At 33.0% G+C, this 15,011-nt stretch overlaps 1 protein-coding gene across 1 annotated transcript in view; it reads right to left on the bottom strand.

Moving 5' to 3' along the window:
* LOC127698467 (clathrin heavy chain linker domain-containing protein 1-like) overlaps window positions 1–15,011 on the bottom strand; it is a 29,631-nt gene that overhangs the window by 10,446 nt on the left and 4,174 nt on the right. Inside the window, exons 2-6 of the mRNA XM_052201944.1 lie at window positions 10,616–10,800; window positions 10,203–10,390; window positions 9,402–9,547; window positions 8,644–8,976; window positions 898–1,140 (exon numbers count right to left, since the gene is read on the bottom strand). Coding sequence (XP_052057904.1) covers window positions 898–1,140; window positions 8,644–8,976; window positions 9,402–9,547; window positions 10,203–10,390; window positions 10,616–10,800 — 1,095 coding nt within the window. The remainder of the gene's footprint in view (window positions 1–897; window positions 1,141–8,643; window positions 8,977–9,401; window positions 9,548–10,202; window positions 10,391–10,615; window positions 10,801–15,011) is intronic.

Raw genomic sequence — 15,011 nt, 5'->3', positions numbered from 1 at the left:
TCACTTTTGTTGTTTTTCTAATAACTGTTACCTGTGTTTTAAACTTAAAAGTACATGACGTCATAATGAATTACTTTCAATTCAAATTTTAAAAGACAATAATGATAGATCAATCAGTATAATAAATTAAATAACACATAGCTGAAAGGGTGATAGAGCAGATTGTTCCCCTCGAAATATATTGTCAACCTTGGCTTTGCCTCGTTTGACAATGTTTTCTTGTGGGTAACAATCTGCTCAATCACCCTCTCAGCTATGTATTATTCATATACTGTTCCTTTTATATAGAAGGCGGGCATAAAAAATAAGAAAATGGGCACCATTCCTCACTCACACTTTCATCATTTCATGTTCAGTGATCCAGGAAATCTTAGTCAAATAGCCCTACTTTGGCATAATTTTAGAACGTTGACTTCATAATGAACATGTGAACTATGTTTCAATTGATAACACCTTCATGGTTAAAACCAAAACTTTAACCTGATATGGGATGAACAAACAGATGCACTAACGGATTGAAGCAAAAGCCAGAAAATATAATCCCCAAAATACTATCATAGGCAAGACATAAATACAAAAGATAAATTGAGATCAACATACCCATTGATTCTAACAAAGCTATTGTAGACATAGAAACTGTTTGTCATGAATATGGGCCAAGTACTAACATTATTATTCCCAAACTTTCATGCACACTATTGTAATGTAATGTAACGCTATTGTTGTGTAGCTACAAATCATAAGAAAATTGAAGGATTTTAACTGGAGATGTTTTTTCTTTAACAAGTCTAACAAGGTTAATAATCCTCAAGATACTTGTTAATTTGTAGGATCTCCACTATATCTGAAAATTCCTAAACTTAGTTAAATTATCAGAAATCCTAAGAGAATAATTACCCCTGAATTTTGCCAATGTGGCAGATGTCCTAAGTATCCCTTTTGGACTGTTAGCTGCATGGATAGCAGCATCTTCGTACATCCCATCCTCAAACAATTCGTTAAATTTCTCTATGTATTCTAACATCATCTCAGCCTCTTTTTCCTTACTTGGATCATCATCATCAAACGATGTTGTGGTAAGTGTTTGTGGAGCTGATGGTGAACCATCCCGTTGTTGTTGTCCTTCGCCTGGGGATAATTCTGTTTAAAATGAAAAAAGATACAGTCACAGTTCCAGTGTTTTTGGGACCTGAGAATGGAATATCATGAAATACCATAGTCACAATATCATAAATCTGACCACTGAACCATGAAATTGAGGTCAAAACATGCACATGACATGCATCTTGTGTGTAAAATTTGATGAAATTTGATGTTTTAAGATTTACACATTATATAGAACCTAACAACTCTAGAATAACTCATCTCAAAATGATCATGCTGATAAATAAAAAAAAAAGGAATAATTAGATGAACTAGAATTAGGTGATTTAGTGATCACAGATACACCCGCATGCAAAAAAATTCACTAAGGGTAAATGCCAAAATTGAAAGTGACTTATATTGTATGTTTCAAAAAAAATGTATTAAATTCTAAAATAATATTGTCAAACTGAACTTGCATCATCACTTGGAAACCAATAAAATCAAAATGTTAATGTAACTAAGGAACTAAGGGAAATAAATCTTGAACAATAAATGTCAAAATCCTTAAAATGGATCTTGAATTGGATTCATAATTATAATCCATGACATTGTGTTCAAATTTGAAAAAAGATTTAGTCAAGTGGTACTTAACTTATCATTCAAAAATAAATGAAATACCAATTTCTAAGCTAACTAAGGGTCATTACTCTTGAACAGTAAATGTAAAAACCATCAAATTCGAACTTGACTTGTATTTTGTAGTCCATGACATTGTATTAAAATTTCAAAAAATTTGGATCAAATTTGGATCCAACAGTACTTTAATTATCATCCCGAAACCAAATCTGTGACAGAGGGAATAAAGGACAGACTGACAAACAGACATATGGACGGATAAATGAACAGACAAACTAATGGACAGACGACCATGTGTATTACTGCCGTATGTATTTTCCATTCTTCTTAGGGGTGGGGTATGAAAAATAAACAATATCTTCAAATACAGACAAGATACATCTTTACACATTGTGGCAACTTATATTTATTAGGAATATTTGTACAAATTGTGTTACAAGAGAAACGTAACAATGTTAGGTAAACAAAAACAAATGCATAAATAAATATAACAGTAAACAACAAACATAATCTTCTTGTTTCTAGAATGGCTCACCAAAATTTGGGTCGCAAGATACATAATCTCTCCAATGCTTCAACAGTTTCTCAACTAGAAAGAATTCACCTTTTATTTGAGAGAAAAAAAAGTCTTTTACAGTAAGATAAAAGTATAAATACATTCAAGCTGGTTTAACCAACAACTTACCTTGGGATGTGCTTGTTACCTATACCTAATGACAGTTACCAATATTGGATTTTCAATTTAGAATTTTATTGTGGAATTTAATACTATCAGTATTTTCTACATATACCAAAAATTTCTATCCCATTGTTATATTACTAATAGTGTGTATCTAAAATTTACATGTAGACATGATGGCCCAAAATTTTATTTCATTAAAGATTTCTCCTCTTATCCATCATTTCTTTTCATTTTAATTTGGAAAAAGTCTATCATATTTCAAATTTATAAAATGATGTAGGAAAACATGCAACCATACATAACAGATGGGCATAGACTTATCACAAATCAAAATATTGTTGACCTATCATGTTTAGTTACTGAGGAACAGACTTAATTCTGAAATTTAACCCTGACCACTGAACATGAGGTCAATACCATATGACATGTGTCAACAAATGCACATAACCTGACCACTGGACATGTGAATGAGATCAAGTTTCATAAAATTCCATGATGTTTGACAAAGTTATTGATGTTTATAAAAAATTAAAACAGACTGTATTTTAATGTTATAAACTATAAAAAAAAAATTAAAAAGAAGGAGAGGACATGAATGACTCCGCTCAAGCTTTGCAATTTTCAAAGTTAAAAAGGGGCATAACTCTAGAGCAGTGAAAACTGCCCAAATTCAAACTCTGTCTGCGTTTTGTGGTTTTAAGTGCGGAAACGCGAAAAAATGTGAAATTTCCACTTTATAAAGGAGCATACCTCTAGAATATTAAGTGACTCACTGCCCTAATTTGAACTCTGTCTGCAAGTTTTGTTTATTAGCAATGTGTATGAGTTTCAATAAAAATTTGGATGAGGAAAACTAGTTGGAAATGCGGAAACGAAAAAATTAGCAATTCCCAAGTTATAAAGGGGCATAACTCTAGAACAGTAAGTGACTCACTGCCCAAATTCAAACTCTATAGTCTGCCAGTTTTGGTTCTTAGCACTGTGTATGATTTCCATAAAATTTGCATGAGGCAAACTTAAGTAAGAATGCAGAAAAGAAAATGGGATGAACCGACAGAAGGACATTTATCAGTAGAACACAGATAAGTAAAAATATTCAAATTTTGATGCAGATGCTATATCTGATTCATGAACATGATGAAGAAGCTTAAGTCCAATTTTCGTAAAATTCCATTAAGGTTTGACAAAGTTATTGATGTCTAAAAAACCTTAATTCACAGCCTGAACCTAAATACTGATGACCAGGATGTAGGATGTGAAAGCTACATTGTGTATTACAATATGACGTTCTTCAAATGCTTAAGTACACACCCGTGGTAAAATATGAATATATTTTTTGTCAGCTGATCAGTAATATTATGCTTTGTTTAGACTGTTCCTGTTCCTGGCTGTAAATGACGTTATTGAACAATGATGTAAGAATATATAAGTATAATCACAGACTGAACCTAAATGCTGATGACCCTGATGCCACCAGGATCTAGGATGTGAAAGCTACTATAAACACTTTCAGAGGAGGTATAATCATAAAATATCAATATATTCAAAAGCCAAGAAAACATCTTAATTCCACAATTCCAACAAAGCATGTCAAATGAAAATGGGGGGGATAATAATATTTTTTTTTATCCTATAGATCTCATTCCCTTTTTAAAACATTTCTGATGTCCCCTATCTACAGCATGCAAAATGCTTCCATTATGATAATATGGAAGCAAACACTGAAAAATCTTGCAGATAAAATCCTCATAAAAATGTTGATTCATCATTTTCATTACAACATTATATTATTTACAAGTTAAATTTCATTAAACATGCAGAATTTACATATTAGGTCAGACATTCAAGTTGGGATTTATGTGCAGTGGAAGACATGGGGAACACTGTGATTTGTCAACATCAAATACCTCCATCAAATGAATACTCTTCAGTAGCATTGTACTTATAACATAAATTCATTCCTAAAATGAAATCATTTTAATTTAGTGTAATTCAAAATACACCTTATAGCCTTTTGAAAATAACAGTGCTAAAATTGATTTAAAAGATGTTAAACATTCTCTTAGATTTTACTGTCGTATATATCCAAAATGTACTTCCCTTTTGCAGTACCAATGGACCAAATCATTTTTTCAAGTTGCAGTTTGAATTGATCTCTTTTAAATCAAAGCACTGTAACCGCTGTAGGCAGTTAACCAAAAACCAAGGCAAACGTAATTATGAAAACTGTGGCAGTGTTGCTTCAATTTTTTTTTTAAGATTTGAAAGAACAAACATTAAACATTCGTATATTGTACATTTATGTTCATTAAATGAATTGATTATTAAGGCAAATTACTTAATATTTCATCAAGGTTTTCAAAAGCAACTCATATATCAATGTAAATGACCCCCATCTTCACCCCCAAGTGCATGATGTTACTCCATACCAAGTTTGGAATAAAATGACAGGTGATTATAAAACAGTTGGTCAAACATTCTCGGTCTTTACACTGCTTGAAATAATTATATGTTTTCTTTAAAATGAGCCATAAATGAAAATAATTATAGGCCCAGAAATAATTTAATAAATAATCAAAGTAAATTCAATACACCTAGACTAATTTCTTGCATCAATAAAATTTTATAATAAACAAGAAATAATTGTAACAGGATGCCGTTATGAAGTCTCCCAAACAAAGCCCCCATAATTCGTCATTCCCATGGTCTCCTGACATTGGGCATAGTCCAGTTCATATTGGTTTGGTCTAGTAAAGTGATATGCATATGTGACGCCTAGGAGATTGACCCTGTATGTCATTCAAATCTTTTTGAAATGATGAACAGGAACAAGTATGGTTTAGGTGCGGGTATCTCGACCGTTTACAAGTTCTCAAACAGGAGGGGGTGGGGTGACCCCAGGGACTCCCCCTATATTTCTTTTGATTTGTTATATTGTCCCATACATGAATACATATGGTTTAGGGGTGGGGATCTCTACCATTTCCAAGTTCTCAAACAGGAGGGGGTGGAGTGACCCCAGGGACTCCCCAAATATTTCATTTGATTTGTTATATTGTCCCATACATGAATATATATGGTTTAGGGGTGGGGATCTTGACTGTTTACAAGTTCTCTAACAAGAGGGGGTGGGGTGTCCCCATGGACTCCCCCTATATTTCATTTGATTTGTTTTATTGTCCCATACATGAATATGTATGGTTGAGGGTCGGGGATCTCGACCATTTCCAAGTTCTCAAACAGGAGGGGGTGGGGTGACCCGAGGAACTCCCCATATATTTCATTTGATTTGTTATATTGTCCCATACATGAATATATATGGTTTAGGGATGGGGATCTTGACTGTTCACAAGTTCTCAAACAGGAGGGGGCGGGGTGTCCCTAGGGACTCCCCCTATATTTCATTTGATTTGTTTTATTGTCCCATACATGAATATATATGGTTTAGGGGTGGGGATCTCGACCATTTCCAAGTTCTCAAACAGGAGGGGGGTGGGACGACACCGGGGACTCCCCCAAATTATTTTCATTTGATTTCTTTTATTGTCCCATACAAGTATATATGTTGTTTAGGGGTGGGGATCGCGACGGTTTGCAAGATAAAAGTACATTTTCAAATTGAATGGGGGTTGGGATGACCCCCAGGGACTCACCCTATATTTTGGTTGATTTTTTTTATTGTCCTGTTCTCATTACTGACAACTGCATATGTCTATCACTTACTTTTTTGAGAAATAGTCATTTGAAAATTAAAAAAAATAAAATCCCATAGGGTTCTATAGTAAACCCCTCCCTTCTTCAGGCCCCTCCAAATACCCCTAAATAGACCCCCAATGCACAAACAAAAGATTAATGGCTCTGCTAGACATGTTAGTCTAATATTTTATGAAACCCTAAGTAAATCTGACAAACGGTCAAAGTTGTCTTCTTAGACGGTTTGAGTGGATTCGGTCCGACTTGTCTTGGGGACGGGTTGTCCACATTACTTAAAACATCCCATCAACGTCGATTTCCGCATCTGTTTCATGACCTCGTTTCATTCATAAAATAACAACAACCTTATTTGGCAAGATAAGTTAAAAATTACCGCCCACATATATAACTTTATTTCCTCTATCATAAAGATTTGTTGTACATGAACAATATTCCTGCGCATTTTGCCATTTGGGAAATATAAACTACTTATAATTACCGATTTTCGGCGATGAAATATTTCATACAATTGTTCTTTGACATCGTAGCCAAAAGCACAGGGGATAATAAACTACGTACGGATTTCTATTGAGCACTACTTCCTATGTGCAACTTCAAAAGTTTTGGGTAGTTCGACGATCATTTAAGGTTTTTCTGGTCATATTTTTTATATTCCAGAAATAAAAGTATTAAAAAAATGTCCAATTAGTTATAAATAACATAATAGCCAGCTAGATAATAACAATGGCACGTATTTCAGCATTTATTGGGTAGAACACAAATCTAGGGTGCTCGCATAAGGCAGCTTAACTGCCTAAAAATGCAACATGAAAAAATTCAGCCCAATGTTATAGAAAGGTAATTGTTAGTGTTAAGGACATACAATACAGTAGCAAGGGCAGATAATAATGCATCCAAATTAAATGCATTGTTTTCACAACGTTGCTAATGATATGCAGCCAAAATTCGCTGAAAAATCATAAACATCATTCAATCTGTTATGTCAATTTGATAGTATTTACAAAGGAAAACACAGATAATGTATTACTTTTCTATCATCTATAAATTTGTACAACATTTCGATGTACGTCTGGAATTACTGCACGACGGTGTTGCATAAAGAATATACTGTGACATACTTTAGCGCCAAAAACGGGAAATGGGATTGCTAGCACTTAAAAAAAATAGGTTATCTATTTCTAGCTAAAATATTAGCACATGGACCCCATTTTTTTCTTTTGCAATCGACTGTACATACACCTTCAAGAATGTTATTTCGAAATTACAAGAAAAAATCACATGCAGATTTTTTTCTGTATGCATTTGTATGGAAAAGAAAATTGTCTACTGGTTTTTATTACCAAAAGTTGTATGATTTCACAAAAATCAAATCACATTCAGCCCTAATATTAGAGACTTACTTAAAGGCCTATAAATACATGGACACTTTGCAAAAAAACTGTTGAAAATACCTCTTTTTGTTTGAAAGTTGTGTTATTTTTTCGTAAAAGTATTGAAAAATGAAATTTTGTGTATTTACATAAAACAGGCACATTTCAAGCTGAAATACATGTATCTCCAAAAGTAAGTCATGGAGGTACATGTATATTTTTCTTTGCATATTTTGATAGTACAAATCAAAATTCACTTTGTATCAAAATTTCAAGAAAAAATCAACGAGAGATCTTTTCTGTAATGAATGCCCTTATGCAGGTGCAATGTAATGAAAATTATCTTACCATTCAATTCCAATGATTGGCTTTCTGTTTTATATGAAGTTTCAAAAAATTACACACCTAACTTAACGTATCAGACTAACTTGAATAAAAAAAGTTTTGACAACAGTTTGAAGCTTTAACAATAATTTTGTGGTCATTTCAAATTGTTTTTATACTTGTGAGCCTGATGACTAAATTATTGATTTTCCTACTTCTTGTGAAACAGACAGTCAATCATAGAATTGATTGGTAAGATTACTATTATTACAGTGCACCTGCTTTTTACTTATTACAACCTTTCTGTTGCAATAGGCTGAAATTTTTCACCAGTTGATTAGTTTGAAGAAGGGAATTTAAACTATTTCTTCCAAAGAGTAGTTATACAAACTTAGAGCATACTTATATAAAGGAGATATTCTAAATGTTTTTACAAAAATCCACTTGTGTTTGTTTTTTGAAACAAAAAAGTTAGGTATGTCTGTGGAAAGGATAGAAATTTCCAAGAAAACCAACAGTTTGAGTAAATGTCTAAATTTTCAACCTGATTAATCTCTAAAAGTAGCACATAAAGGTACATGTTTTATTACATATTTGAAGTGACAAGGTGAAAAGTAGCTTGTATGCAAATTTAAACAAAAAAATCACAGTGGAATAAAAATGTATTGTACTTATGCCCTTGGCTTTGTATACTGAAATAACAAACTACTGGTTTTGTCTTTGGAGACAATATATTTCTAACCTCTAAGTCAACATTTTAAAACTAGTTTCTAAAAAACATAAAGTGTTTACATATTTACCCACAAAGAGATTATAAATACTGATACCTACCTTTCTCCTGTTTCTGTAGACCTCTAGCCTGAGCTAATGCAAAGATAACAGCATCTCCAACAGTCTGGTGAGGTGGCTTCACTCTGTTGTAAGCCTGGGCTGCTTCCACAGCTATTTTCAACTTTGACCTTTTGTACCGATATATCTGTCCTTGCCTTAAAAGGTCATCTCGTTCATTCACTTTATTATCCAATCTTTCTTTTAATTCCAGTTTGTGAGATTTAGGGACATATCTCGTTCTAAAACTTATATTAAGTTCTTTCAATTGCCTGTCAAGCTTTTCATAATTTCTGTATAGAAGGGTTAGATCTGTTGATTCTTCTAATGTTAACCCTAAAAATATATACTTTTCACCATTAGGATTGGCAAATTCAACTACATATATACAAACATATTCATCACAATTAAAGCAACTTAAGGCTCCAATAAGCCAATATGCATCTCCTGGTTTCAATAAATAGATGGATAACCAATTCATTTATTCCCTAAAGTTTGGTAGCATATTAACTTTTGCATCGTTATAAAACTACTTTAATTAACCACATCTACAGGGTTCATGTCTTATAATGATTGAGATCAATATTTGAAAATTTCACATTTGTATACAAATCAATGTGTCAACATGTAAGTATGCATTTTTATTTCACTAAGAATGATATTCAGATAAAAAAATCCTTTATACTTATCTAGTATAAGAAAAATTTAGTCCATACAGTAATCAATATTTGAACATTACTTATAAATAACACTATAATTACCTGGAATCATACGACTGTCTTTTTTTAGTTCTCGCTTTGGTGGTTCAGTAACTTCTCTATCTAATTCTTCTCTTTCTTTACGTTTCTGTTGAAGTTCATTCAGTTCTTTCTGTAATCTCTCATTGTCTTTCTGGATCACTAAAATTCTGTTAAAATAAGAAAAAGTAACAACATTGGAGGAAACCGGAGTGCCCGGAGAGAACCACATACTTTGGCAGGAAAATTGTAAATCCTAGTCAAATTAAGATTGGAGTCAAACAAACCTTTAACATGTGGGGTTCAAACTCACAACCCCAGTGTTGACAGACTATTGGTATAGTAGTTAAACTACTTAGATCACTCAGTCACTGAGGCCTTATAATTTAAAGTGTTCACATCATGATGAACAAAGATTAACTTTATTCAAATACGAACAGAATCCAGGGGAAACCAAAAAATATTCTGTATATTCAGAAATTATTGCAAGGTATTTATCAATGCGAATAATGCTTCTGGGTGGGAATCGCAATAATAAGAACTCGCATTCTTATATATCTGATACATATATCTGTATGCAGGTTAACTGAAATTGCAATAATTAATCTTGCATTTTTGTTCATTTTCTAAAAATCGTAATAATAAATGCACACAATAATTTCTAAATTTACAGTATATATGTTTTCCTCCTGAAAAAGGTGTTTATTATAATTGCATTTTCTGATATTCTACTCATAAAACCTTTTGATAAGCATAATCCATCATTCAAATTTGAAAGGGATCCAAGCAGAAATGACATAGTATGATATTTAAAAGTTGCCTTACCTTTCGTCTAATTCATCAGCTCTTTTTCTATAATTCCTGATGGTTGAAGGCTCAGATGCCATTGCCTTCAGTTTGCCATGTAGAAAATCAGCCTCTCTTTGACCTTTCTTAATGGCTTCTATAGTATCTTCATATTCTTTCTTTATAGCTGTTAGTAATGGTTTGTATGCAGAAACATGTTCAATAATCTACAATGGAAAATAAATATTTTTATCCTCTAACATTTAAACCAGAAAACTGTATGAAAAGGTACTAACAAATGCTAGCCGTTTTTCTAAAAGCAGTACCACTAAGTAAAATAAGGGAATTATTTGGTCTAATGTGTCAATAGAAGAAATTTTAATTGATGAATATTTTTATACCGATAGAGTTGAGATTTTGAACAATTTTGGAAAGAGTGAAAGAAACCTTACCCTGTTGAAAACTGACTTGTATATGGTATATCTTTGATCATCATCACCAGATGACAGTTTATCAGTCTCATATCTAATGTAATCATTCAAATCTAACAGGAAAGTTCTATCAATCTCACTGGTAATAATAGGAGGTAACTTTGGCAAACTGTTTACTGGAGTTCCTGACCTGCTTAAAGTCGATACTGTAACAGAAAAAAACATTGAAAGCATAAAAGACACAGTATTGAATTATAGAAGGATTAATACATCAAAAAGAATGGTGAACCTATGATTACAGTAGAACCTGAATATAAAGGTCAACCTTGGGAACAGAGAAAACTTACCTTAAAAGAGAGATAACCTTTGAATTGAGGTTAAAAATGCATAGGTACATGTATTACTATAGACAGGTTTTTCTATTTATAATGGTATTCTTTATAGCAGGTTTGACTGTATTTCATATCATTTACCTAGAAAGTTATACATGTATGTAATTACCTGGTATACATTTAGTAGGTTGCAGACAACCTGTGTGGTTTACATCTAAATTCTAAAAATAAATGATTAAAAATTGGGGAGAAAAGTATATTTGTATGGTGTAAAAACATTTTACCTCTATTAAACAGTAAGTATACTATATAAGGCCACACCAATTTGATGTCTAGTTCGTCGGACAAAAGCTCCAAAAAATATGGGGCGAGTGTGCGAAATTTTTTTGTTTTTATTTTTTTTTGAAGCAAGTGCTGTATAAGTGAAGAGAGTGGTATAATTTTTTTTTAAATTTTGCGATTTAGAAGTTGTACAATTTATGTACATGTTATAACCATGATAACTGGGTTACTTCATAGAAAAACGAGGAGCAACAGATGCTCTAATGCATATAATTTGATTTCTTGGTGCCTGTACTATACCAGACTTTCTTGTCTCACTGTGGTTTAGTTAATTTTGGTTATTTTCTTCAAGTAAGCTTTGTCTGCGTGAATTTTCATTTAAATCCATATATATATTTAGGAAGCATAGAAAATGCACTTTTACAAGAGGAATTATGTTATTAGGTAAATGACACATGTTGAATAAAATTAAAATATGTGTACATATGTATGTATCCAAAAAAATACCCCTGAAAGATACTTTATAAAAGTTTAAAATTTATTTATAATTACAAAAAATTTACCTAGAAATACCTTTGAAACTGAACGTTAATGAGAAGGTTGACAGATCCTTGTGGGTAGAGCATAGAAACAGGACTTACCTATCTCAATCAGATTGCTAATTTAGGTGATTGTGGTGTTATTAAAAGGAGCATATTTACTAAATACAGTGTGTATCTTACTCCTTTTAATAGTTTTACTGAGCCTGAAGTTGTCATACTTTAGCTGACAGTTATGGAACAATATGCACAAAAAATTACCATTAATATGTTCCATTTGCTGTAGCCACACTTTTAGATCAGAAACTGTTTAGCCTTCCAGAATCACCCACATTCACCCCAAGGTTCGTTTTGAAGGAGTTCTTACATGTTGCTTTTGCATTAGTATTTGAGTTGTATTCGATTTTTCAGTGTTTGTTGTGGGTATTTAGAATCGCTCAATCCCATAAAATCGTAGAAATCCCTCTAGAACGTACTGAAATCCCCATTATTATGATTTATATACATGTAGTTCCAAAAAAATCTAGAAATGAAAGAAAAAAAACATAATTTATGGATACATGTATGCGTCTTTTTTTTAAGCATTACAATATGCATTTGGCTTGATGGAACAATTATTTTTGCCTGTTTGCACTTTACTTATGTAACAATAAGGGCAATATGGTGGTTGTATGGGCAAAAATAGATAACTGGTAACTATTATTATAGCACTGAAGTACTTTTGAAACTTTTATTCGTTAATTAATTTCAAATATTGATATAAGTTTACCTTGAAAGAGAAAATTTCACTAGTATATCAAATGGTTTGGAAATAAATGAAATAGAGTTATCTACACGACCCTTTCGTCAGAAAGTTTTACTAAATGTAAATAATTTTTCCAAGGCTCTTCAAGTTCGTCTGATGTAAATTCCAAAAATTCATGGGAAAAAGATTACATTGTATTTCCCTTAGATAAAAGTGTGGAAAAGTAGCCTCCAAAGGCCTGCATTTTTAATAAAACTTTTGGGGATTGGTAAATGAATGTTTAGTACAAAATAGCTTTAAGTTAGCTGCATTCTTGTTCTTTAGTATGGGAAGTAAAATAAGGGATTGTACCAGAGTTGATAAATTCACCCAAAACAGGTTAAGGCAATCAGTAAATTAGTGGAAAGTACAGGGGTCAAAATTAACTTTTTAAGGCCAATAGCCAGCTTGGCTAATAGACTTGAAAATCAGTTAGCCCAGATAAAAAGTTAGTAGCCCACTTTATTTCACTGTCACCATGTGATGCGCGCGAAGCGGGCTGAACTTGCTAGGGGGGTTTGGGGGCATGCCCCCCAAGAAAATTTTGAAATTTTAGACTCAAAACCCTGCATTCTGAGCATACCTGGAGGTGATTTAGATGCTTGGGAAAATGTAAATTTTGTCTTATTTTTGTTGTTGACTTCTATCAAATTTAATAAAAACAAGAGTGCACACGCTGAAATGTCTCGCCTTCTTTACTAATCATTGATATTATGTTGATAGTCCTAAATATAAAGCTTTATTACAACTGTCACATAAACTTAACATTAACCAAGTAAACTAAACATTGACCAATGAACCATGAAAATGAGGTCAAGGTCAGATGAACCATGCTAGGCAGGCATGTACAGCTAACAATTCTTCCATACAACAAATATAGTTGACCTATTGCTTATAGTTTAAGAAAAACAGACGAAAACACAAAAACTTAACACTGAGCAATGAACCTTGAAAATGAGGTCAAGGTCAAATAAAACCTGCGTGACTGACATATAGATCATAAAATATTTCCATACACCAAATATAGTTGAACTATTGCATATAGTATTAGAAAAAAAGACCAAAACTCAAAAACTTAACTTTGACCACTGAACCATGAAAATGAGGTCAAGGTAAGATGACACCTGCCAGCTAGACATGTACACCTTACAATCATTCCATACACCAAATATAGCTGACCTATTGCATGCAGTATTAGAAAGAAAGACCAAAACTCAAAAACTTAACTTTGACCACTGAACCATGAAAATGAGGTCAAGGTCAGATGACACCTGCCAGCTAGACATGTACACCTTACAATCATTCCATACACCAAATATAGTAGACCTATTGCATACAGTATAAGAAAAACAGACCAAAACACAAAAACTTAACTATAACCACTGAACCATGAAAATGAGGTCAAGGTCAGATGACACCTGCCAGTTGGACATGTACACCTTACAGTCCTTCCATACACCGAATATATTAGACCTATTGCTTATAGTATCTGAGATATGGACTTGACCACGAAAACTTAACCTTGTTCACTGATCCATGAAATGAGGTCGAGGTCAAGTGAAAACTGTCTGACGGGCATGAGGACCTTGCAAGGTACGCACATACCAAATATAGTTATCCTATTACTTATAATAAGAGAGAATTTAACATTACAAAAAATCTGAACTTTTTTTTCAAGTAGTCACTGAACCATGAAAATGAGGTCAAGGACATTGGACATGTGACTGACGGAAACTTCGTAACATGAGGCATCCATATACAAAGTATGAAGCATCCAGGTCTTCCATCTTCTAAAATATAAAGCTTTTAAGAAGTTAGCTAACGCCGCCGCCGCCGTCGCCGCCGCCGGATCGCTATCCCTATGTCGAGCTTTCTGCGACAAAAGTCGCAGGCTCGACAAAAATCATTTACAAAATGGGAATCTTCATGCCCTGTGTACCAGTTTTTTTTTACATATCTTTTTAAGACAACTAAAGAATTCAATGATTTTATTACTTAAATTAGCTACATCAAACAACAGAACAGACATAATTGTTAATCTCTGGAAAATTTCGAACAACCTTGCAAACACCTACATCCTCCTCCAAATCACTGTCAATCCCTGACTCATAATCTCTTTCATCATCACACTCATCTTCAAACCCATACATCTTACTCACCTCAAAAAATACTCTGCCTCACACTCTCAACATTACACACTGCCTCACACTCTTCTGTCTGACTATCTACCTCTGTCTGTTCTTCTCTCTCCCTCTCAGTATCTTTCTCTTTACCACTCCCTGCATCAACCACATCATCTTCTTATCTCTCAGCTTCAGTTTCAGTCTCATGCAGTTACAATATCATTATGCCTTTCACCCAACACTCTATCATTAGCTAAACTAATATTCCTTATCCAATTTTCTTTTGGCGACATCGGGTTCTTTAACCCCAGGAATATGTTTCAACATTTTGTTTTCTTCAAATCCGTATGTTCGCGA

The sequence above is a fragment of the Mytilus californianus genome, unplaced genomic scaffold (genome assembly GCF_021869535.1).
Source record: "Mytilus californianus isolate M0D057914Y unplaced genomic scaffold, xbMytCali1.0.p SCAF_4, whole genome shotgun sequence".
NCBI lineage: Eukaryota > Metazoa > Mollusca > Bivalvia > Mytilida > Mytilidae > Mytilus > Mytilus californianus.
Note: the sequence above shows the minus strand (reverse complement) of the source record. Positions and strands in the feature narration are given on the sequence as shown.